At 43.8% G+C, this 26,546-nt stretch overlaps 1 protein-coding gene across 1 annotated transcript in view; it reads left to right on the top strand.

The window, feature by feature from the left end:
• Positions 1-24,668, top strand: part of RSPH14 (radial spoke head 14 homolog) — a 213,290-nt gene extending 188,622 nt beyond the window's left edge. The window contains exons 4-6 of the mRNA XM_077835301.1: positions 16,153-16,378; positions 23,138-23,274; positions 24,430-24,668. Of these exons, the coding sequence (XP_077691427.1) occupies positions 16,153-16,378; positions 23,138-23,274; positions 24,430-24,668 (602 nt within the window). The remainder of the gene's footprint in view (positions 1-16,152; positions 16,379-23,137; positions 23,275-24,429) is intronic.
• The last annotated feature ends 1,878 nt before the right edge of the window (positions 24,669-26,546 follow it).

The raw sequence follows: 26,546 nt of genomic DNA, 5'->3' as shown, positions 1-26,546 counted from the left end.
ATTCTATGAAGGGAGAATGTGTCCAGAAAATTCATCCCATGCTTTACTCTAAATCCAATGCATGTTGGCACACACCTTGGTAGCTTAGCCAGTGCAGTGCAGATACCCATGCAATACAGACTTGATCAAGAATGTTCAGTTATATACTTCACTATAGAGTCTCAGGGCCTGAATCTCCACTACCCTGCACATTTTATAGTCATTTACACATGTGCAAACTAAGTGCCAAGTGGCTGTACAACATTACCACACGTGCACGTGGAGATATCTGATTTGGTAGAACTTTATACCAATTTTACACAAACATCAAGATACTTACCTACTTCATAAAGTGTTTTGAGATTTATGGATGAAAACTACTATGTAAGAAGGAAAGGAGGACTTGTGGCACCTTAGAGACTAACAAATTTATTTGAGCATAAGCTGTAGCTCACAAAAGCTTATGCTCAAATACATTTGTTAGTCTCTAAGGTGCCACAAGTACTCGTTTTCTTTTTGCGGATACAGACTAACACGGCTGCTACTCTGAAACCTGTCACTATGTAAGTGTTAGGTATTGTTATTAGGTTAATATTATTATTACTACATAAAGTGCAAGATAGTAGAGCAACAAGCACTGTCAGCTCAAACTTGTCAGTTGTAGAAAAGGAATAAGTTTCAGGAGTTACCAGTCCAATTTTTGTGATTTGATGATACATAGCTAGAAAGGAGAGAAAACACTTTTAAAAGACCCATGCAAATCACAGGGGGAACTGACTATACATGGAAACCAGTGAAACAGACAACACAATCTGCTGCCAAGTGTACACAGCAAACAAACTGATTTATAAAAAAAAATTTTTTTTCTTCTAATCTTTCTGCTATTGTAGTTTTAGGAGTTGCTTATAACAACAGTACATTTTAAAAGCTCCAGAAAAAAGTGTGATTTTAGAGTTGATTGTGTCCTTTTACGAGGACAGTTCTTGGAATCTCTTATAATCAGGTATTGTTTGTTTTCCCTTCCCAGTTAAGGCCCCAATTCTGCAAAGACCTTTGCAGATGCTTAACTTTAAACATATGAGTAGTCCCAGTGAAGTCAATGGGATTTCTTGTGCTTTAAGTTAATAATGTGTATTTTTGCAGGCTCTGAGTCTAATACTTTAAGGTGTTACCCGGGGTTCTTTCAACCCAAAGTCTCCCCGTACAAAGGCAGATTAAATAGGAGGTCCTTTTTATTTTTAATCTTGAAAGTTTAGAAGACTAATGGGAATGCTGTAGCATTGTACTCTTTTTACTAAAATTACTGAAAACAACCACCTGTTTTCATTGATCAGCTGTCCTGGTGTTAGCACCAATGGGAGCTGTAGTGTAGAAAAGGATCCAGTGGCTACTGGTAGATGTACCATTTGCTAGTTCAGCAGATCTGGCCATAGGAGCCTTGTCCATGTTAAAGTTCTAAATCCACACTTCTGGGTGCTCCTGGTTCAGTTATCCTCTAGATGCTTGGAGAGTTTTTCTCTACATATTGATTACATATCTTTCCTAGGGATCAAAAAAAAAAAAGTGTGTGTGGGGAGGGGGGCATAATTTAATTGTTGTAAAGCCAACTGTAAAAATAACCAGAAAATATTTATAGTAAAATGATAAAACTTGCTGTCCTGTGGCTTTAAAATCCTCCCTTATTTGCAGGGTGAATGCCATTGAAAAACACTGAATTCCAGTAGCAAAGACACCCCTCAAAAGAGATGGAAGTTTAAGGGGCAAGGACTATACCTTACAGCAGTTTTGAAATTTTCTGATTTATAATTTTTTCAAATGGAAAATCAGTTTTTTCAATCTTTGGACACAAACCTGCTCCTACTGAATTTAATGGGAGTAATCAGGTCTCTCCTGCATCATCAACCTGGGCCCTTGCAACAGAGGATCATTAAGGCTGCAGCTCTCACAGAAAAACAACAACTTCTTTCCCTAAATGGTGATAATGCAATGACAACAGGGAGTTTAGAATATGCTTAGAAAATTCTTTTAGAAAAGAATATTCCCATTTATCCAAATGAGATTTTATAATATACTAAATAATAATAATATATAGCTCTTGCATAGCACTTTTCATTAGTAGATCTCAAATTACTTTACAAAGGAGGTCAGCATCATTATCCCCATTTTACAAATGGGGAAACTAAGGCACAGGGTGGTGATGTGACTTGCTCATGGTCACCCAGCTAATCAACGGCAGAACTGTGAACAGAATCCACATCTCTTGACTTGCAATATAGTAGTCTAACCAACAGGCTGGAGGCCCAAATCCTTAAAGGGATTCAGGTGTTGCTAACTCCCAAAGGTTCCCAAATACCTTTGAAGATGTGGGTCACACTGCCTACAGTGATAAACAGAGTTTGATTGTTCGCCCAGATCTCAGCATAGTGAGCCTTTCGTGTGTGGATCCCCACTTCTTCATGGAAGGGGGTCAGAAGTCAGCCTGTACCACAAATGCTCTATATGCATGAATAGGGAGGACTCTTGGGTTCCGTTTCCAAGTGAGGTCTAATGGTTAGAGCAGGGGGGCTGGCATTCACAACTCCTGGGGGTCTATTCCCAACTCTACCACTGACTTACATTCTCATCTTGAGCAAGTCTGGCCCCTGTGCTGTGCCTCAGTTTTCCCAATTATAAAATGGGGTGTAGTACCCTGCCCTTTCTCAAAGGGTGTCATCCACTAGGGAAGTCTTTGCATTCCTGTATGCGCACTGAGCAGCATCTGCAGGGTTAAGGAGCTGTCTTTACAATGGATTTAATTTGTGGGTTTTATTTCCTGCCCCAGTCCCTGGAGTTATATTAATACAAAACAAAACAAATGCAAACAGGAACTGGGGTCCTTGGGCTCTGAATACACATGATCCTTCCCCTAACCCCACAAATTCTTGGCCTTACCTTTTGTGCAAAGCCCCTGCCCAATAGGGAAGGGAACCCTTGGTTCCAGAAACAGCTGCCTGTGGGGATTCCCTGGCAGGCCGCTAAACTGGAACAGTGTACGAGTCAGCTGGGAGGCAGAGTGGCTTGAAGCCAGTGTGAAGGATGGCACTGTACCTCTGGCAGTTTCCTGAGATTAATGAGGCTTAGGAGCCACACTCTCTGCTTCTTCCATGAGAGGGATAAACCTGACCAAACAGAAGACTTTGGAGGAAACTCTACAAAGAGAACAACAGGGTTTTCCTCCTGCACCTTGGGATTTTCCATTCCCCTGGGACTGCTCCACATTATTTGTAAGTTGACTGTGTCCAATCACACCACTTTATGCAAGTCTACTAAAATACAATATCCTCTTCCCAAAACTGGAGCAGAGTGACTGGAAATGAATCCCTAAGGGAGAGCTGCTCACACTAGAGCTCTGTTCTGCATGCTGATCTCCAGGCACTACTGCATAAGCTGCTTTAAGGTAAAAGATGGGGAGGAGGATTATCTGTGTTTCAGAGCTCTTTATCTATTTCATGCACATCATCTAGGGGCCAGGCACAGGTTGAATTTTTTTGGTACAGCTTGCACAAATACAACAGAGTCTGTGGGCCTGATTCTTCATTGCCTTCACCTTGTATAATCAAAACGGATAGCAAATGCTACCGCATCAGAAAGACAGTGTTTTATTCCTACTTTGCATCCTTTCTGCCTCTCTACTGCCCATCACACAAAGAACAGGACAGCAGAGAACTAGGCCCCTTATCACAACAGACAGCCTCAGTTGAAAGGCAGAAAGACGTCTCTAGAATATGCAGTACCCACCTGTCTTGTTTTAGAGAGTGATAGTGATCCAAAACCAACATTTCGCTCAAACATTTGTCTCCCCAAATTTCACATGGAGTTTCCAGTTTTCCCTAGATTCTAAGCAAATCTGGACTGAAACCAAGTGAAACTCCTTGGTTTCATACAAAATCAGGGAATTTCACACCCTTTTTTTCAGGGGCCGCTGTCTCCCACCAAGCTCAGCCTGCTTCCCAAGTTGTCTTTTGTTATCTACTTATGTAGAGTGGGTATTTGGCTTTTTACTTCATCCTTGCCTAATATGTGAAGGGGAGGGCTGGCTGGCATCCTCTGTCATTCCAGAGCTTCACAGGGCATCTGCATTGTCTCCCTTTCCTTCCTCTACCTCTTTGGGAAATGACCTCAGGCGTTTGAGCAATCTGGCACCTTCTCATTTAGTTACAGAGCTAGAGAGTGCTCCTCCTGTCTTTGATTCTCATTGACCCTAAGTCTGAGATGCACCCAGTATGCACTGAGGCTATAGGAAATCCCAAGAATTTAACCTGACTTGTTTCATTATGAAAAATTCACACAACCATTGGCAGAAACCACTGGAAACAATTCCCCTGGGATAGGAAACATCTGTTCTTAGAAGCACTGAGAACTGAAAATACCTTGAGAGGGAGAGAGATTCAGGAAAAACAATGTATTGAGGCATGTCATGGAGCACGTATACCCCATCACTCCTGGGGAGTGGGGTAAGGGCATGTAGCTCCACAGTTGAATCAATATGGCTGCCCTTTGCCTCAAAGAGATGTGGCCTAATGGACAGAATCAGCTGGACTCCTCTCGCCTGCAGGGAAGTGTGGCCCAATGGCCAGAGTCAATAGTGGAGGTTTGGTGGGCCACCCCACAAAGTGGTGATGGCCTGGGTAGGGGGACCCAGGCCCGCCCTGCTCCACCAGGTCCCAGCGCAGGGGCCTGGTGGTGGTGAATGGGTTTGCCACCCGGTTGGCGGGGAATCCACCCGAAACACGCTGATGTTTCGGGGACACTGGCTAGTCCCTCTACAGATGGCCTTTGGGGTGGGGGAGTGGGGCAACAGGGTGGCCCGCCAAAAAGGGTGCTGTGAGCTGGCCCAGCCCAGTGCTCCACTTACGCATTGCGGCCAAGCATCCGCAGCACTGGTTCCTCTCCCCTCCCCAGTCCCTCCCTCCACAGCCCTGCTCCTCTCGGCCAACGGGCCCAGGGCTGCCTTCTTTCCCCCGCCCCGCTCCCCAGCGGGCCCAGGGCTGCCTCCCCCCCCCGCCGCCCACCAGCTGAGCGCTCTGGCCGTTACTGGGGTGGAGAGGAGCCCTCAGCCACTGCAGCTCCGCTCTGGCCCCACCTCCTCCCCCAGAGGCTCTTACTGCTTGGTGGTGTGAGCAGGGGAGGAGGGAGAGGCTTGGCGGCAGGCCCAGGGGTTTCTGGCTGCTGCAGACAGCTGGGCTCCCCCATGGCATGGCCCCTGCCTCTTCCCTGGGCTCTCAGGCCCCTGCTGGGCCTGGGGCAGTGCTGGTGGGAGGGTGCTGCACATGCAGCTCTCTCCCCGCCCTTTGTGCCCACCTTAGCCCCGCCATTACTGGAATGCAGAGGCCGGGGAGCGTGCAGGTCCTGAACCATGCTGGACAGGAGGTGCACCAGCACACAGTGGACGGACACCCCGGCCTGTGGGTGCTCCTTGCTCCAGGTAAGTCCCCTCAGTGCAGGCCCCACAGAGTAACTGAGGTCCCTTTGCCCCATCCCCCCACCAGCACCCCTGGGAGAGACCCAGTGCGCCCATCCCCCCACCAGAGGCCCTGGGGGAGACTAGACCCCCCAAAAGTTTCCCCTGCCCCATCCCCCCCAACAGTGCCTGTGGTCTAGGGAGGGATGTGGGTCTGGTTCAGTTTGGTCTGGGGAGGGATGTGGGTCTGGTTCAGTTCAGGAAGTTTGGCCTGGTCTTTTGGGAGCACAGCTGGTCCTGATCCTAGTCTCTGTGCCTCTCTGCCTTGGGGTGGAGGGGAAGGACTAGCAACAGTAGTATGAATAATGACACTGTAAATAAAATGTCTTCAAGCTTTTCAGATTTTTTATTTTTAAAAAACTATTTACAGTGTTTTAATTCACCCCAATTTCATACAAAATTTTAATTCAAGGCCTGGTAGTTCATATCAGAAATGTGAAGGGTGAGATAGTGTGATGGTTCCCTTTTAGTGGGAGCAGCACATGGCTGGTGTTTTGGCCAGCTGTGGCTTTTGTTCGCGGTTTTTACCCACACACACTCTCTCACACAGTTTCCCTCACACAGTCCCCGCAACGCACACGCCAGGGCTCCTGCATCCAGGTCACTTTCCCCACCTGGGCTGGGCTGGGCTGAGGCACCAGCAGCTGCTGCTCTCACACCCTCTCCTTATGCAGCCCAGGCTGGGAAAATGACCTTGATGCATGGAGCCCTGATGTTGCTCCTCCCCTCACAGCCCCTTGGGGTGTGCAGGGCAGAGGAGCAGCAGTCCCTGGGGAGCAAGTAGCAATGCCAGCTGCTTCATGCATCCAGGTCAGTTTCCTCACATTGGTGCAGGAGGGAGATGCAGGAGTTAGGAGTGAAGGGGGTGCAGGGACTAGGGGCACAAGCCTTTGGGGTGAAGGGAGCATGGGGAGCCCATGGGGGCCAGGGGCACCACACCCACAGGGGCCAGGAGCACCAAAATGCAAGTTCACCCAGGGTACCATTTTCCCTAAGACCAGCCCTGAGTCCCTCCCTGGGTTACGTCCTACTGTGATTCCTGTAGTTGAAGTCTGGGCATCTTCGGAGTCCCTGGGCTCTTCGGGCAGCGCTGCTCCTAGCAACCACAATCTCCCTGGGGCGTCTGCAGGTGTCTGGGCACCTGTCTGGGTCTCGGTGTCGCCTGCACCCATGGAGTTGGCAAGGTGCATCCTCCCTCCTCTGCAGTCAGCCCTGACTGAGCTGGGCTGCTTCTTTTTATACTGTAGCAGCAGTTGGAGCATGCCCAGCAGGGACAAAGGGACGTGGCTTCCACTGCCAAAAGTGCTGCCTTAACTCCTTCCTCTCTGATGCTTTGTTGTAGAAATGTCAGCAGATATTTCAGGCTTCCGCAAAGAGATCCTCAGGTCTACCAGAAGATTTCACAAGCCAGTCAAAAAGCTAAATGGTACCCTGTAAGGGTAATCCTAAATCTTTGGAATTAGCAATGAAGCATAAAGAAAAAGGGGCATACTTGCCTAAAATAGTTTGCATTTTCTCCTGTCTCAAAGACAATTTTTCACTTGTAAAACTACCTTTCTCTTGACTGTATTTTAATTCCCTTATTCATGCTGAGTAGTTCCTTATCTGTCAAGTAGCCCCACTGAAGTAACTGGGAGTACTCATGGAGTAAAGTAGTACTCGGCTTGTATGAGTCCAGCAGCACATGGCCTTCTGTAAATCCCCCATCTCTGTTATCAACAGCATAAGAAGCTCTTTTTTCTGACAAAAATAGAATTAGGGCAGAATTTTAGAAATCATGCTGATATTGCAAAATTCACACACACTTTACAAAAATCAAAGAATTAACTAAAGTATTACACTTACCTAAATTTCAATAAGTAATCTAATTAATTGTTTGCACAAAAAAGAAAGGAAAAAACAGTGTTCACAGCAAAAAAATCTGGAAAATGAAAACTTGTAAGGACACATTTCTAGGAAGGAGCTCAAGTGAAGTGCCCTTAATTCCTCTGGCCCTTAAAGTAGCTGGACTTAAAAGTTGAAAGCCACTTTTGTTAGTGTGAAGCACTACCACTGCTCTCAGCAGTGAGCTTTCCCAGTGTCCAAGAAGGTGTTTGAACATGGAGTGTGTTTATTCTCTGTTGGGAGAGAAATGTGTGTGTGCTCTTTTTCTCTCTGCCAAATTCTGACCTCAGATATATGCATGCAATTCCTGTTGAAGTCAATGTGAGTTGTTCATGTATATCCCAGAAATGTGGTCCATTTTTGCTTTGTTGATTTATTTTGCTATTTCTAAGAGTGGAGCTGCTTGTTGGCTCCTTTTCAAGCTACCTAAGTAATCTTAGTTGTACACTAATGCCAACAACTGTTCACAGCATGGAGAAAACAACACTCCCCTCTTGTGTGCCTGCCCTTTAAAGGAGACTGGAAACCTCACCATTTCCAGCACAGTTTGGATTGGAAACACTGGGAGAAAAGCCAGAATAGCCCTTTTCATGGGATTTCTGCTATATCCAGCAGGTACAGAGATGTGGAGATTTTTCTTCCTTTTTTTTTTGTTTTGTTTTTAAGATAGAAAAATCTTTTCAAACTTCAGAAATTCATGTTTTGTTTGGACGAAGAATGGCGAGAGTCAGTTCATATTTTATCCAAAATGTTTCACTATCTCTTGTTTAAATGAAATGCCTGATTGTAAAAACATTGTTTAAAAACAATTAACATTTATAAACCACTCTTTCCCGATGCTTAGATAACTTAAGCTGCTCAACACATTTTTATGAAACTTAATTTAAAAAAAAACAAACCCACCAAATTTCTGCATTAAGACCAAACGTAAGACATTTCAGACTGAAAGGTAGTGTTTCAAGAAAGTTGTCTGAAAATGGAGATATAGAGCCAAAATGCCATCTCTACCTGTAAGTGTAGATTGTAGATGAAAATGAATAGTTATACTAGCTTTGCATTCTTATGCCGTATAAAAGAGAGAGAGAGAGAGAGAATCTTGAGAGGCAGAGTAGTCTAGTGGATGGTGCAGTGGGCTGAGCATCAAGAGCCCTGGGATCATTTCCATATCCTTTCACTGACCTCTATCTCTCTATACTTATATTTATATTTCCCCTCCCCTCCTTTGTCCGTCTTCTCCATTTAGTCTGTAATCTTGTTGAAGCCGAGACTGGCTCTTATGCATTTGTACAATGCCTAGTACAGTGGAACTATGATCTCATTTGAATCCTCTAGGCATGACTGTGATAGAAAATAAAATACATGTATATAGTTACAGAGCCTGTGTATCTCAAATATGGATGATTATTTTATTTGTTTTAGTGTATCCCTTGGCTGCAATTGAATGATTTTTTCTCTTTTTAAATATTGGGCTGTCCATCCTTAAATCGGAGCTTAAAATAATTGTTTAGGGTGCCAAGGTAGTCTCTAACTTCTTGGCCTTACTGTCAGAGAAGTGAAAAGTCAACTTTTATATGCAGGAGTCAGTTTTAGGACTTTTCATAAATATAATAAGGTAAATGGTTTAAATGAGAATATCCTACATGCAATATCAAAGCCTGTTTAGAAGAAGAACACAGGGAATAGAACAAATAATGAAAAAACAATGCAGCCAAACTCAGAGAGCTATATCGTGGACTTAGACAGTCAATGGAAAATGCAGAGCAGCATTTGATAAATTATTAGATCTGGTAGAGGCTTATTGTAGTAACAGTTAATGATTGTCTGGGCCCTCGATCTACACGCACAAGTATTTAGGCAAGTATAAAATCCACTATTAACTGAAGAGACCTGAATCAATCCAAATTCTCTTATGAACATGTTCACTTTGTTATATGCATTGAATTATCTTTCCTTTCTGTAAACAAGTTAAATCATGCCAGGTGTTTGTGGAAGCAATGATGTCATCAGAGCCTTTTATGGCAGGGTGTTTTATGAGTCACTTTGCTCTTACTCCATATTTGTATGTCTCCCTTACTGCTCAGAGGAGCAACAAGGGATTTGTAATCTGTCACATCTGAAACTTGATTGTAGCACATGGCTGGAGCACAGATCCTGAGGATTAGTTATCATCTGAATGCTTTAATTCACTGTATATCATTTGAACTCAGCTCTTCAGAGCAAGCAATACAAATGTCAGATCTGTTTCCTGCCTTCATGTTGTTTTTTAGAAAGATCTTCACAGTGGAGGGAGTTCATAAACACGTGAGGATCACATTCCAGTTAGTAAGTGAATTATCCCAGACAAGAACCTGTGGCCAAACAACATTTTCTTCTGAACAAAATAAATTAAATTATTTTGCATACACTACAAGATGTTTCCTAATTTATGATCATCCAATATATACAGTTGAAGCCAAGATCTCAGAAGAAGAGATTAGACTTTATATGGATGGTGAACATTCAGAATTAAATGAGACAGGCTGAAAATTTGTATCATAAAAGATAAAATACTCATGCTTCAGGGCATGAGCCAACCACTAACTGACAGGGCTGGGAAGAAACAGATGTTCCATAATTTTTCACAACAGAGTTTTTTAGTGCCCTTCCCTGAAGCATCTGGTACTGACCACTGTCAGTGATAGGATGCTGAATTTGATGGACCATTTGTGTGATCTAGTGCGTAATTCCTATGTAAAAATGTAATCCAGGATCTATTTTTTAATTTGGAAACCCTGAAGTGTATTCCTTTCTGCCTGTCTGAGAACATTCAGACAAAAGATTATTTTTGTTCTCTGAGTATTCTTGTAGACACTGACTTTCTTTCTAAGACAACTTTACTGTAAACAGAGCACAGATTTGGATCTGCATTTAAAAGAGAATTAGTTTGACATTTCAAGGGATGTCTATAGAATGTCTCTTCAGTAAGAAGACTGAACATAGTTAGCTAGATGTTGGAAGTAGTGCACACAGGTGGGCTCTTTTTCACTTTTGGTGGGCCTATCCACTGCTTCAAACACCCTGGAAGGAAATATTAGTCTAGTTCAAGCATACTGCTATCCTTTATCTACTCATTGACATATCTTTTGGGGGAGAGTGGAGGGCCCTGCATTCTCAATCTTAAAATTACATTAGCTACTATGGGACTTTCAAACTGTGTTTTATAGACCACCAGTGGTCAATTCTTTCCAGTGGTCCATTGAATGAAACATTTTGAGAACGATACAGTGGTGGATCAGGGTGTTGTGATGAGAGGAGCACAGAGAGGATCACTCCTTTACAAATTGGCCTGCAGAAAGGAAATACTGGAGAAGCACTGAGCTACTGCATGCATTTAATCTATGCGCTAGTCACACAATTGCCCTAAAAATAGGTTGCTCCTAATCTAGAATGCTGGTGATGTCAGAAGCATGATGTTGCAGTTACAGGTAAGGCTTACTGACTCTACATGACGCAAAAAAGAGGTGCTGCTAAGTCTGAGACCTATTACTGATGCATTTTTGTGCTTCCAGCAGCTAGTGACCTTCCGTGTTGGACTTTCTCAGCTACTATGTGCTGGACAGTTTACAAGACGTATCCGATCCGGTTCTGTTTCCTCTTTTAGTTTTCTGTCCTTCACTACAATGAGATGCTCTGTTGAGGACTGCAAGTAAATATCTAGAAATCGCAACTCAATGCTTCATATTAACAAATGACATGTAATATAGAAATCTGTGCTGAGATAAAGCCAGTTTCTTTAACTTAACTACAGTGTTCCACACTGTACAATATTTACTAGAGCTTTTCAAATGTTTGCTTCTCATTAAAAAGGACATTTTTAAAGTGGCTTTGATTTTAAAAATGACATTTGTAATCAATAATGTAGTGTAATTGCTTAGGGAATTAAAAATACTGTTATTTGTAAGTGTTTATTATGTCCCCTGCAAAATTTCATAAAACACTTAAAACTTTGTCCTACAGCCTGATTGAGAGAACACAATAAAATGGCAACACCACTTTGAGTCTATTTTTTTTAAAAATGACAGGAAAGGAGACAATGGGACTAGCCAGAGGGCTGTGAGAAGGAGAAGATGAGTGCAGAAATAAGAAGAAAAAGTGGCCCAAGGGAAAATGCAAGTTCTCAGAGGACAATGGATCAATACTGAAGTTAACTATGCAATTCCAATGACAGCAAGTTACATTTTGTAACACTTCTTTCACATAGCCTTAGATGTCCCTGTGACGTGCCCAGGCTACAGTCCGGACTAATGAGTGGCTTGTGTCAACCCTGCCTTCTAACCTGGGGTGCCCTTTACAGTCCTTTGCTGCTGTAACCTCCAGTCTGGACTGCACACAAACAGTCTCTGGCAGGCAAGTCATGCCCAGCTTGCTCTGCGTGTGCTGCAGCCAGCCAGCCACACCTTGGCTCTTACCAGCATTGGTTATGCTGCAGGGTGACTCCAACACACTCACGGTCTTAGATTTCCCCCAGAAATGTATGCCTGGTACTGCCCAGACCTCTGCTGAACAATAAAAGTTCATATAAAGTCTGCATTTCTTTAACAAAAATAATACACATACACTTTGTTACCCCAAATGGAGTTTCCCAAACATTTCAGTTTAAACACACTGGATTAGATATAACAATAGAACGAGTTTATCAACTACAAAGAGAGAGAAGATTATTACAATAGTGTGTAGGGTGTGGACACAGGAGTACGTTCTGTTACAAACCTTAAGTGTTACTATTCACTGCTCCAAATGTATCTGGTAGACTGGACAAATCACAGCACTACTGCTGCACAAAGTAAGTTACCTTTGAAGTGCCAGTATTTCAGTGGAAAGTTAAGAGTTCAAGGGATGCCACTGCATTTGTCAGCAGCATAGAAGCTGCAGGAGCTGCCAGCTCACCCTCCCCATCCATTGTTTGTACAGTCAGGTGTAAGGAATTCACTTCTTTCACTTTAAGATTGCTCTAATTTGCAAGCATCTCCCCTACAAATGTTCACTAATTATTTCTCTTTCCTTTTCTTTTCACTTCTCTAGTCCCCTGATCTTTTCTGGTATAACTTGGTCTCCTAAGGGGGAAAAAAACAAATTTCAGTCTGGATTTTTCAGTCTTCTGTAAACCAGTCTCTTTTCTGCTGACACTAGCATCGCTTGACTTCAGTGAAGCCTTTGGGATGGAGAAGCAGCCCATCTTCCTAGATCATATTCTTAACTGTGCAGTTTTCTTTAGTACCTTCTCATCATGGTAGCAGTCCTGTCAAGCTGCTCTGTCTTGGAGCAGAGACTGAACCTCCATCACGGAACACTTGACATAGCAGATGAATGTTAGCAGTGAAAAGAGCCAAAGTACTTGCACAAAAGTAAATAAGTACAATGAAATATTTTTAAAAAACCCGTCTAAACAGAAATTGTGGAACTAGCTGTGATTCCTCAACTCAAGAAGTCACTACTTCTTGTTACAGTCCAGCCAGCAGCCTCTTTCTACAGACTGTAGGTTCTTTTAGGAGAGACCTTGTGTTCCTACTTTGTTTGTCAAGCTCCAAGCCCACTATTTGGACTATATAAGATGCTCTGTGCAACCCCAGCCAACTCACTGTAACAGAAGGAGACAAGATGGTGGGTGTGACACATATTTTGCACTCAGAGCCTCAATAGCAAGGGCCTCCACCAATGGCGAGCCATGAAGAGGAAAAAGTGCAGTTGATTAAAGATGACTGAGTCAAAGAAGATCAATAAACATTAACTGGCAGACACAAACTCAAAAGTCAATGAAAATGGGGCAAACAGTCAAATAGATCAATGCCATATGAAGAGACGAGAAGTGCAGGATGCAAACACAGAGACATGGGACATTAATTTTGATATGTAGCAAAAGACATATGTAAGGTTGCAGGTAGAGTAATGGTATTGGAGATAGCAAAAGCGCTAGGCTAGTACTCAAGAAGGAAGGCATGAGAGAGAGACGGAAACAGGAGAGAAAAGATGATGGGATAGCACAAGGCAGAAAGAGATGCATGGCAAATATTTGGCAGAAAGGAATTAAGAAGAGTTGATGAATGGACAAACACAAACAGAAAACAGGCATGAGAGGAAAAGCGTTAAGAGAAAAGTAATAACAGACAGAAGGAAAATGAAAGTGACTGATTGCTTGTCATGGCTTATATCAGAGCTGAGTGTGCTATATGAGAAGCATGTTTGTCTTATGAAATGTTAATGCCTAGATTGTGACCCTTACCTGAGGAACAGCAGTATGATTGTGGATGAAAACTACACACAGGGCCTGGAAGCAGGAGGAATGTAGAGCTTTTAACTTCCGTTCCTCACTATATTTATTTTTACATTTTGCATTCAGCATGCCATCTGATCAGGGAAGACTAAGTCTGCAGAAGAGAAGAATGAGGGGGGATTTGATAGCTGCTTTCAACTACCTGAAAGGGGGTTCCAAAGAAGATGGATCTAGACTGTTCTCAGTGGGAGCAGATGACAGAATGAGGAGTAATGGTCTCAAGTTGCAGAGGGGGAGGTTTAGGTTGCATATTAGGAAAAACTTTTTCACTAGGAGGGTGGTGAAACACTGGAATGCGTTACCTAGGGAGGTGGTGGAATCTCCTTCCTTAGAAGTTTTTAAGGTCAGGCTTGACAAAGCCCTGGCTGGGATGATTTAGTTGGGGATTGGTCTTCCTTTGAGCAGGGGGTTGAACTAGATGCCCTCCTGAGGTCCCTTCCAACCCTGATATTTTATGATTCTATCTGCTTGCAGGTCAAAACCTCCTCTGACATTGAAACCCCCAATTTTGCACATAGTTATTTGCATGGCAGACCTACATTTGCAAAATTAGGAAGTTTTTGGCTATCCTACTCTCATGTGCCAGTGGGCTTATGGGGAGATTTTTCTCATGAACAACTAAGAGGGCAGTTTTAAAGGCTGTTTTTTGAAAGTTTGTCTCTTACTACACAACTTACTTCAAAAGACCTTCAAAACATGTGCAGGCAGATTTTTGGGATCAGACCGGTGTGAGAAATATGTAGGCCAGCCCCCACAGGTTATATTTTAGGCTGCTCTCAGTTATTCCTGCAGGATCAGTTCTCTAGGGACCAAGCTGCGAGCCAGGAGTTCTTGGCACACAAAGCACTCCGTGCTATATCCCCACTGTTCTCCAGCCCACCCCCAACACAGCTCTATGGCAAAGGAGCCAAAAGTCAGTGAGAGTCAGCGATACAGACTTTATTCCTTCATGAAGAGAATCTCTAACTGGCCCATTAGAGAAGCCAGTCATCCCTTTTGTTCCATCATTGGGCCAGAATCTGGTCATGAGTTTCTTTCTCCTCGTGCCGGAAAAAGAGAGAGAAAATAGGTTAAAGAAAGGAAAATGCAAATCATGCTTAATTACAATATCATGCCTTGGCAACATGACACCCCAGTGCAGTCACACTGATCTATGGCATTACGGAAGACATGTATATGCTCTCCCCACATCACTGTCCTGTCACAATACACAATTCCAAGCTTAAAACATCACTTATTTGTAGCCTTCAACATAATTTTTATGATTCCAATTTTCATTTTTTCCAACTTAATCATTTTTGTACTCCTACAGCAACTGGCTTCCAAATGTAGCAAAGGTAGCAAAAGCTTTAACAACATCACTGTCACGGCTTCTTCTGCATTAGGAGAGTAAAGTCCAGTAAGTAATGACATATGAAATTACTCAATGTCAGCAAAAACCTCAGAAGTAGAGTAGAGGTTATTCTGTTCTATACATTGATAAAGGGCCATATTCTTAGGCTTGACTGTGAACTCAAGGAGTTTTTCCCATGGGTTAACAAAAGGTCATTGAAATCCTTTTCTAGCTGTACTTGCGGGAAAGATCCCTTTATCCCTGAATAAGGAGACAGCCTTTTTGCTTCTCATACTTCCTTATCCAACTACATATGAATCACTTCAAATGGAGCCACTTTTCTCTTAGCAACCAAAGAACTGTCTTAGCAACCAGACGCTGAGGATTTTGTTTCCACATAGTTACTGGTGGACAATGGGTTCTCTTCTGCTTGCTAGTTTTCCATGGCAATGCTGTTAGTAATGTTGGCTTAGTATTATCTAAGAAACAGAACACTTAAGAGCCAGCCACTCAGCCCTCACAGAGAACTGGCTTGCTGGGCAGATCACAGCTGTGCTGTAGCCCAGTAAGATTCTCCTCTCTAGGACGTAGCGAAGTGCTGACGGCTGGGAAGCTCAAAGCCCCGTTTCTACCAGTATAAATTTTTGCAAGGAATGGTGTAAGGGAGCACACAGCTATTCCACTCTTGTAATCTCTCAGCAGGAGTTATTATAGGGAAAAATATTGCACTTGTGGATATGGGAAACATTAGAGCAACTGTAACTTGAGCCTCACCTGGGTTGAAATCATTGTAGGAACAGGCATGAGCTGTGGCAGTAGATAATTTGTTGCCTCTTAGCAAATGACGCTGGAGAGAATAAGGTTGAAGGGAATGACTCTGCAAGAGAATACATTTGAGAAAACTATAAACTGCTTACAGTTTGCAAATAGAGGTGAAATTTGCCAAATAAATCCTGGGGAAATGTTGGAGGAGTGCTGGTACAGTGCCCACAGTTACAACAGTCTCCATCTCTCAACACCACACTATTGTAGGGACAGAAATAGCTGGGTACATTTTGATCATGGTAGCAAATTTCAAAATGTTGATTGAAACATTAAATGGCTTAGCACTTTCAGTCCAAGTTTCCTTTCTGTCTCCGCCTGCAGGTGCTGTTGGCATAGTGGAAAGCAATTTGATTTCTTCACTTGTTCTTAAACTGAAAACTGAAATGGATGAAATCCAAGAGTTGATACTGGACACGCTCTCTGGCTGCCTATGTGTAGAGGCTTTTGAAGCTCTAGCAACAGGCGCTGTTCCCATTCTGAAGGAAAAGCTCACTCATCCATCAGTGGCCATCAGGAGCAAAGCTGCCCGTGCCCTTTTGGGAATTAGGTAACGGAAAGAAAGAACTATGCACATGGGTTGTTCCAAGACAATATTTATCTACTGATTGAGTCCCATGCACTAGTTTGCAGTTGTACCACCTTACACTTTAAACTTGTCACATCTCACATTGCAACATAACATCAGGCTAGATGTATACATGGACTTAGCTGCTCTGGTGTTGGCGATTCAGTAGATGGCACACTTTCCCCTCCACCCCCCACACCTGCCGCCCATGTTAGCAGTGAGCTAATGCCCCTGCATGGTGCTAAGCAGTGCAGCACTGCTGGAAGTACCATTTTGTATAAGAGACAGTGTAGAACCAAAATCCTGATAATTTATGATCACAAAATCGATCCCATAATAACTTTTTGCAAGAGGAGGAATGTTAAAATAAACTAAATTATTTTTTGCCTACCTAAATTTTCATTTGGATAGAGCATTCTTCATTTCCTGTTATAAACTTTGTCGTATTTCTTACTATGTACTGTTAAATAGTTGCTGTATTTCATCCTAGAGTAGCTGCATTTCAATGGATAAAACATCCCTGTATATACTTTGTATATCAGTTCGTTAAGTTGGTAAAGCATTTCACAATCCTTGGAGTAAAATATACAATATAAATGCAAGTTGTTGTTAATAGAACACTGCAGTATGGTGAAGGATAACACAGTTGGTCACTATGATGTAATACAGTTCAATATAATAATCTTCCATGGAAATGGCATCATTGTTTATGAAAACTACCATGCTAAGTTCAGCCCAAACAGATGCTGAATAGGGAGCTACAATATGGCAGATCTTCTTAAACAAATGAGATCTGTGCACTGAGGATCATACTGTGGCTCTTCATTTAAGACTTAAATTCATCATCCACAGAGTACACCAATAAGAGTTTTTAGTGAATCAAACCCAAGAGTTCAACTACAAGCCTGCATCAAGGCAAGGACCTTGTATTTTATGTTATTTGTACGGTGACCAGACAGCAAGTGTGAAAAATCGGGACGGGGGTGGGAGGTTATTGGAGCCTATATAAGAAAAAGACCCAAAAATCGGGCCTGTCCCTAGAAAATCGGGACGTCTGGTCACGCTAGTTATTTGTGAGGCACCGCATTTAAGATTTAGAATATTAGACAATATGAACACTAGGTTTCTGGCTTTTAAAGGCAAATGGCTGTGGAAATACTAGGCACTCAACCCCAGTGCTCACTGCTAGTATCACCAAAATACCTCAATGAGTATTGAGGTATTATATAGAATCATAGGACCGGAAGGGACCTCAAGAGGTCATCTACTCCAGTGCCCTGCATTCATGGCAGGACTAAATATTATCTAGACTATCCCTGACAGGTGTTTGTCTAATCTGCTCTTAAAAATCTCCAATGACGGAGATTCTTCAACCTCCCAAGGCAATTTATTTCGGTGCTTAACCACCCTGACAGTTAGGAAGCTTTTCCTAATGTCAGCCTTAACAGCCCTTTTTGCAATTTAAGCTCATTCCTTCTTGTCCTATCCTCAGAGATTAAGGAGAATTTTTTTTCCCCTCCTCCTTGTAACAACCTTTTATGTACTTAAACTGTTATGGCCCCCCGCCCACCTCAGTCTTCTCTTCTCCAGACCCAGTTCAATCTCCCCTCAAAGGTCATGTTTTCTAGACCTGTAATAATTTTTGTTGCTCTTCTCTGGACTTTCTCCAATTTGTCCACATCTTTCCTGAAATGTGGCACGCAGAATTGGACACAATACTCCAGTTGAGGCCTAATCAGCCTAGAGTAGAGCTGAAGCATTACTTCTCGTGTCTTGCTTACAACATTCCTGCTAATACATCCCAGAATGATGTCTGCTTTTTTTTTCCCAGTAGCGTAACACTGTTCACTCATATTTAGCTTGTGATCCACTATGACCCCCAGATCCCTGTCCACAGTACTCCATCCTAGGCAGTCATTTCCCGTTTTGTATGTGTGCAACTGATTATTCCTTCCTAAGTGGAGTACTTTGCATTTATCTTTATTGAATTTCATCCTATTTACTTCAGACCATTTCTTGAGATCATTTTGAATTTTAATCCTAACCGACAAGCACTTGCAACCCCGTCCGCAAACTTTATAAACGTATCTCTATGGCAGGGGTCTCAAAGTCCCAGCCCATGGGTCACATGTGGCACGAGAACCTCCCCACTGCGGCCCGCAGAAACTTTTTAAAAAGTTCTTTCATCCAGCCCTCATGGCTGCTGGCGGGGTCAGGGGACAGAAGGGGAGCGGACTGGAGAGATTTACATGCCCCTCCCCCAACGTTGCTCCATCCTGCTGCTCCTGGGACCCTCCCAGGGGTTGCATTTGGCAATGTGTCGTTCACCTCGGTCAGCTCCGCTCTCTGCAAGCGGTTCCCTATCCCTGCTGTCGCTGGCAGAGCCACAGAGGACAGACCCACGCAGCCACACTGCCTGCTACAAGCACCGCCCCCCATAGCTCCCAATTGGCTGGGGGAGAGGGACAGAGATACCATCACTAGTTGTTGGGCAGAGTCAGCCATGCAGGCAGTGTCACTAGTCGCTGGTCAGAGTCAGCCGGGGCAGCACATGAGGCCAAGGGAGTGAGGAAAAAGGGTGGGAAATGGGCTGGGAGGTGGTGTGAACACCATCTTCAGTGACATTATTGGCCCGCTCAGAGGATTTGAGGACTGGTACTGGCCCTAAGGTAAATTGACTTTGAGACCCCTGCTCTGTGCCATTCTCTAAATCACTGATGAAGATACTGAACAGAACTGGACCCAGAACAGATCCTTGAGGGAACCCACTTGATATGCCCTTGTAGCTTGACTGTGAACCACTGATAACTACTCTCTGGGAGCAGTTTTCCAACCAGTTATGCATCCATCTAAAAAGTAGCTCCATCTAGGTTGCATTTCCCTAGTTTGTTTATGAGACGGTCACGCGAGACAGTATTAAAAGCTTCACTAACATCAAGATATACCATGTCTACTGCTTCCCCCCTATCCACAAAGCTTGTTACCCTGTCAAAGAAAGCTATCAGGTTGGTTTGACACAATTTGTTCTTGACAAATCCATGCTGACTGTTACTTATCACCTTATTATCTTCTAGATATTTGCAAATTGCTTAATTATTTGCTCCATGATCTTTCCGGGCACAGAAGTTAACCTGACTAGTCTGTAATTCCCCAGGTTGTCCTTATTTCCCTTTTTATAGATTGGCACTATATTTACCCTTTTCCAGTCTTCTGGAATCTTTCCCATCTTCCATGACTGTTCAAAGATAATTGCTAATGGCTCAGATATCTCCTCAGTCAACTCCTTGAGTATTCTAGGATGCATTTCATCAGGCCCTGGTGACTTATTTTAGCCTCTGATCCTACTCATTTTCACTGGCATTTACTATGTTAGATGTCCAGTCACTACCAACCTTTTTGGTAATAACTGAAACAAAAAAAGTCATTTAACACTTCTGCCATTTCCACATTTTCTGTTATTGTTCCCTCCCCCCAATTGCGTAACGGGACTATTTTGTCCTTGGTCTTCCTTTTGCTTCTAATATATTTGTAGAATGTTTTCTTGTTACCCTTTACCTCTCTAGCTAGTTTAATCTTATTTTGTGCCTTGGCCTTCCTAATTTTGTCCCTACATACTTGTGTAATTTGTTTATATTCATCCTTTGTAATTTGACCTAATTTTCACTTTATGTCGGACTCTTTTTTGAGTTTCAGATCATTGAAGATTTCCTGGTTAAGCCAGGGTGGTCTTTTGCCATACTTCCTATCTCTCCTATGCATTGAGCATGTAGTTTCAACACTAACCACTCTGCCACGAACTGACCTCTCCCCGTCCGGTTTGTAGCTCTAGCATGGGTGTTTAAAGTGCCCTCTAACATTCAGAATAATCTGGCTCCAAACAGAACAGAAGAGAATTCTGCATCAGCATTCTTGTTTTGAAATGAAGGGTGGGGCATGGTAGGTGACTGTAGTCAGTTGTACATGTACAACTCACATGACTGGAGTACTGTCATGGATGGATATAAACTGTTCAGGAAGGACAGGCAGGGCAGAAAAGGTGGGGGAGTAGCACTGTATGTAAGGGAGCAGTATGGCTGCTCAGAGCTCCGGTATGAAACTGCAGAAAAACCTGAGTGTCTCTGGATTAAGTTTAGAAGCGTGAGCAACAAGGGTGATGTAGTGGTGGGAGTCTGCTATAGACCACCGGACCAGGGGGATGAGGTGGATGAGGCTTTCTTCCGGCAACTCACAGAAGTTACTAGATTGCAGGCCCTGGTTCTTATGGGACACTTCAATCACCCTGATATCTGCTGGGAGAGCAATACAGCGATGCACAGTCAATCCAGGAAGTTTTTGGAAAGGGTAGGGGACAATTTCCCGGTGCAAGTGCTGGAGGAACCAGCTAGGGGCAGAGCTCTTCTTGACCTGCTGCTCACAAACGGGGAAGAATTAGTAGGGGAAGCAAAAGTGGATGGGAACCTAGGAGGCAGTGACCATGAGATGGTTGAGTTCAGGATCCTGACACAGGGAAGAAAGGAGAGCAGCAGAATACGGACCCTGGACTTCAGAAAAGCAGACTTTGACAACCTCGGGGAACTGATGGACCCCCTGGGAGAATAACATGAGGGGGAAAGGAGTCCAGGAGAGCTGGCTGTATTTTAAAGAATCCTTATTGAGGTTGCAGGGACAAACCATCCCGATGTGTAGAAAGAATAGTAAATATGGCAGGCAACCAGCTTGGCTTAACAGTGAAATCCTTGCTGATCTTAAACATAAAAAAGAAGCTTACAAGAAGTGGAAGATTGGACAAATGACCAGGGAAGAGTATAAAAATATTGCTCTGGCATGCAGGAGTGAAATCAGGAAGGCCAAATCATACCTGGAGTTACAGCTAGCAAGAGATGTTAAGAGTAACAGGAAGGGTTTCTTCAGGTATGTTAGCAACAAGAAGAAAGTCAAGGAAAGTGTGGGCCCCTTACTGAATGAGGGAGGCAACCTAGTGACAGAGGATGTGGAAAAAACGAATGTACTTAATGCTTATTTTGCCTCTGTCTTCACTAACAAGTTCAGCTCCCAGACTACTGCACTGGGCAGCACAGCATGGGGAGAAGGTGACCAGCCCTCTGTAAAGAAAGAAGTGGTTCGGGACAATTTAGAAAAGCTGGACAAGCACAAGTCCATGGGGCCGGATGTGCTGCGTCCGAGAGTGCTAAAGGAGTTGGTGGATGTGATTGCAGAGCCATTGGCCATTATCTTCGAAAACTCATGGCAATCGGGGGAGGTCCTGGACGACTGGGAAAAAGGCTAATGTAGTGCCCATCTTTAAAAAAAAAGAAGGAGGATCCTGGAAACTACAGGCCAGTCAGCTTCACCTCAGTCCCTGGAAAAATCATGGAGCAGGTCCTAAAGGAATCAATTCTGAAGCACTTAGAGGAGAAGAAAGTGATCAGGAACAGTCAGCATGGATTCACCAAGGGCAAGTCATGCCTGACTAATCTAATTGCCTTCTATGATGAGATAACTGGCTCTGTGGATGAGGGGAAAGCAGTGGATGTGTTGTTCCTTGACTTTAGCAAAGCTTTTGACACGGTGTCCCACAGTATTCTTGCCAGCAAGTTAAAGAAGTATGGGCTGGATGAATGGACTATAAGGTGGATAGAAAGGTGACTAGATTGTCGGGCTCAACGGGTAGTGATCAATGGCTCCATGTCTAGTTGGCAGCCGGTATCAAGTGGAGTGCCCCAAGGGTCGGTCCTCGGGCCGGTTTTGTTCAATATCTTCATTCACGATCTGGAGGATGGTGTGGATTGCACCCTCAGCAAGTTTTCAGATGACACTAAATTGGGAGGAGAGGTAGATACACTGGAGGGTAGGGATAGGATACAGAGGGCCCTAGACAAATTAGAGGATTGGGCCAAAAGAAATCTGATGAAGTTCAACAAGGACAAGTGCAGAGTCCTGCACTTAGGACGGAAGAATCTCATGCACCGCTACAGACTAGGGACCGAATGGCTAGACAGCAGTTCTGCAGAAAAGGACCTAGGTGTTACAGTGGACGAGAAGCTGGATATGAGTCACCAGTGTGCCGTTGTTGCCAAGAAGGCCAATGGTATTTTGGGCTGTATAAGTAGGGGCATTGCCAGTAGATTGAGGGACATGATCATTCCCCTCTATTCGACATTGGTGAAGCCTCATCTGGAGTACTGTGTCCAGTTTTGGGGCCCACACTACAAGAAGGATGTGGAAAAATTGGAAAACGTCCAGCGGAGGGCAACAAAAATGATTAGGGGACTGGAACACATGACTTATGAGAAGAGGCTGAGGGAACTGGGATTGTTTAGTTTGCGGAAGAGAAGAATGAGGGGGGATTCGATAGCTGCTTTCAACTACCTGAAAGGGGGTTCCAAAGAGGATGGATCTAGACTGTTCTCAGTGGTAGCAGATGACAGAACGAGGAATAATGGTCTCAAGTTGCAGTCGTGGAGGTTTAGGTTGGATATTAGGAAAAACTTTTTCACTAGGAGGGTGGTGAAGCACTGGAATGCATTACCTAGGGAGGTGGTGGAATCTCCTTCCTTAGAAGTTTTTAAGGTCAGGCTTGACAAAGCCCTGGCTGGGATGATTTAGTTGGGGATTGGTCCTGCTTTGAGCAGGGGGTTGGACTCGATGACCTCCTGAGGTCCCTTCCAACCCTGATATTCTATGATTCTATGATTGTTGACATAGGTTCAAGAAAGCACTTTAACCTTCTCTCTTCCTCAGTGTCCCTCTGGAAGGAAAAAATGTTGTGTGGGATGAAGAGGTTATCCCAGTGCTGGTCAGCCTGTTGGAGGATTCAGATCCTGAGGTCCAAGCCAATGCAGCAGGAGCACTGATGAATGCCACCATTACGACCCAAGGTGAGAGAAGCAGCTCCTGCTGGGATACTTCCTGTAAAGCAGAGAATTCTTCATTCAGCTATCAGACTAGTGCCATTTGATCAGTTGACAGTTTTATTTCATAACTTTCCAAGATAAATTTAAAAAAATCTAGGGTCAGATAATGCTAAAGTTGTTGCAGAAACTAGTAAAAACAGGACATTTCATTAGGTCTGTCCCTCAGCTACTTTGTTCACCCATAGTGTCTAGATATTGCAATATAGTTGGTTTGATCTACCTCCACTGGCTCAGGGAAATGTATGTCAGATCTACTTGTGCCTGGGGAAGATTCACTCTGGCAGAGGGCAAGTAATGGTTATAACGCCACCCTCCCTCAAAGATGCTATTAGGAGGAAGCCTTAAGTTCAGGTCAGAGTCCCACAACCAGCAACTGCCCTGGGAATGTTTTGAACCTGCAATCCTTAGCTGAGAGCAGGAGTGCCTACGTTTTCCATTACTTTCCTGTAGTTTTGTGTGTGCTTAAAAGGTACCGTTTCCCCCAACAACCGGGGGGGGGGGAGTGGGAATTGGAGAAGTGCATAAGTTCTCATCAAAGTCAGATACATGACTTTGAAAACACGAATGGGTAACTTTTCAGTGTGCTGAATGTGTAATTGGACATACAAGAATCCTTAATAACAGTAATTGTGTTTCAATCCTCCTCTGCCTACCATTGCAAATGGTCCCCTTGCTCTGGAAGATAACACAGGAGTGGATCTAAGTATTTACTTAGACGGTCTTAGAAAAGAAAAGAATGTAGGGTATTCCTGAAGACATTTGCCCTGAGACATTTTTTCTTATCATTTGATGTCTCTTGAGATCGAAGTGATTCTTTTCAAAGTAAAATAAATAAAATGTGGAAAGTAGGGGGAGTTAACTAAAGTAGTGGGATTGCTCTCTTAAGAATAAAAAATTGAGGTTTATTGTGGTCTCTAATGGAGATGGGCTGAACCGAAACCCACAACTCTCAGCACTACCAAACACTGAAGTGTTCAAAATCTAGAACCAGAGCTGGAGATAGAGCTAGATCTCTTTGTAGTGTGTGGTCACGGCTGTTTATTAACAGGTTCAGGCTTGTTAAGTGGTTATTTGATTATAGTCAATAACAAATTTTAAGTCTAATTATTTCTTGCTCAGGGAAATTTGCAGCTCTTAATGCAGATGCCATTCCACCTTTACTGAAGCTGGTCAATGATGAAACCAGCAAAGTACGCTTGAATGCAATCAAAGCCCTAACCATGCTGTCTGAGGCACCTGAGGGTCGCAAGACACTACTGAACCATGTGGACCTCTTTCGAGGGCAGTTGAATGACTCCAGCGAGGCTGTAAGCAGAGCAGCAAAAATTGCCATCAAAGTCATCGAATGGAAACCTTAAACCCAGGGCATTAAGAAGCAATAAAATAGCAGCAAAACCCCTGCACATTGTGTGACAGACTTTTTCTCAAATGTTCTGTATTAAATCCCTACCTGTTTTAGCACATCAAGAGTTTTACTTCACCTACAACTGCTCCTCAGTATTTCTGCCCATAGAAATCTATAGGGAACAGTGTGGTTTTGGGGTTAGAATAGGGAACAGGGAGTCCCTAAAATATTTACTTTATTACTCCAGTATGGCCATTCTGTGTAACTATCTTTTACCTATGATAAGTGAAGGTACTATAGCTGGGGGTTACATCCCACACTGTACCTTCTCTGTCCTTCTTCAAGGCACCAAACTGAATGGCAAGCAAATGTCGCAGTCCCTCAAATTCTAGAACTTTAAAACCCACTCAGGGGTTCATTTTTCCTAGAGCTCAGTAACATTTTGTAAAGGAGACAAACCACTCATGCCCTCTCATTGAGCTCCTTGGCATAAGCCAAAGGGAATCAACCTATCTTGGAGCATCCTAACATTCCCTGAAAGAGATGTCACATCTTCAGAGCCCCCTAGCATCTTCTGCAGGGGCTGCCCAATCCTGGAACTCTTTGATTGTTTATGCTTCTGCAGGTGATTTTTCTGTGACATCTCTTGAGTGGAGACTACCATCCACTATGGTACTATGTATCTTCTGAAGGCTCCATGTCTTTCAGGATCTCCATGATGTTCTTTGATGAAGCCTAACCCCTTCTTAATAGTTCAGTCCATTTTCTGAAGGGGCGAGGAAGGCAGGTTACATAGATACACCTAACTGGACATTATTCAGCTAATAAAGCCCGACTTTTCAGTGCAAACATCACAGATAGTCCATAGTCCAATGATATCGTCCATAAGCAGACTTTCCATCTGTAAGAGGGCATCGACAGTCCTGACAAAGCCCAGGACACTGGGCAGTTCACCCCATGTGGGTCCTCGATACACTCTCCTGGAAGACGTGGCTATCTATGCAGCTCCAGAGTCCATAGTTTTTGTGGCACCAACACTGTTGTGGAAGGTCCCCACTCCATTGATGCAATATTTGCCAGTACCAGGGCCTTGCTGGGAACTGGAGGCTCAGCCTCCATCTCTTTCCTATCCACCTCTGACAGAAACAGGTCCCATGGTACCCCCAGCCCCAGTGATGGAACACAAGGACAAATCTATTGGACAAATATGAGTCAGTACTGTCACTCCCTTCAGCTAGCCGACAGAGGTCTATCAGTCATGACATGGCTTCCAGATCAACTCCATTTCCCTGCCTTGTCAAGAGTAATTCTAGACCAGGGACCAATGGTACCGAGCATGGGGATCACCTCTCTTCCACTATGATCCACCACAGTGGATTTAATCAAGCTCCTGGGATCCATGCTTCCGGGCATCTGAGTATGAGGATCCTGAGTTCCTCACCCAGCAAAGTAGTAATCTCCATGGGAGCAGCTGATGGAGGAGGATCAACCAGCACCACCTGCTCTCCAGACAAGGCAGTATCACCAGTCTCTCCCTCGCGTCCAGATGATTGTAACCAGTAGCAGGCCTTCTCAGGAGAATTGCAGCACTCTCCAGACTCCTCTGGAGGAGGTCCAGAATGAAACCCTTAAGCTCCTAGACATATTTCAGGCTACAGCTCTTTTTAAAATGGCACTCATGATTAATGAGGCTATCATGGAATCTCCCAGTGTAGTCTGGCATATGTCTGCATCCGAGCCCCCAGCCCCAAAGCAGGCTGAGAAGCATTACTTCTCTCCCCCCCCACCCCATGGGAGTGGAATTTTTCCCTCCTTAACCCCAATTCCCTGGTGATGCACACAGTTACAGAACCAAGTCGGCTATACCAGCCCAAGTCCACTCTCCCGGATA

This window comes from Eretmochelys imbricata, chromosome 15, assembly GCF_965152235.1.
Source record: "Eretmochelys imbricata isolate rEreImb1 chromosome 15, rEreImb1.hap1, whole genome shotgun sequence".
NCBI classification, from domain to species: Eukaryota; Metazoa; Chordata; order Testudines; family Cheloniidae; genus Eretmochelys; species Eretmochelys imbricata.
Note: the sequence above shows the minus strand (reverse complement) of the source record. Positions and strands in the feature narration are given on the sequence as shown.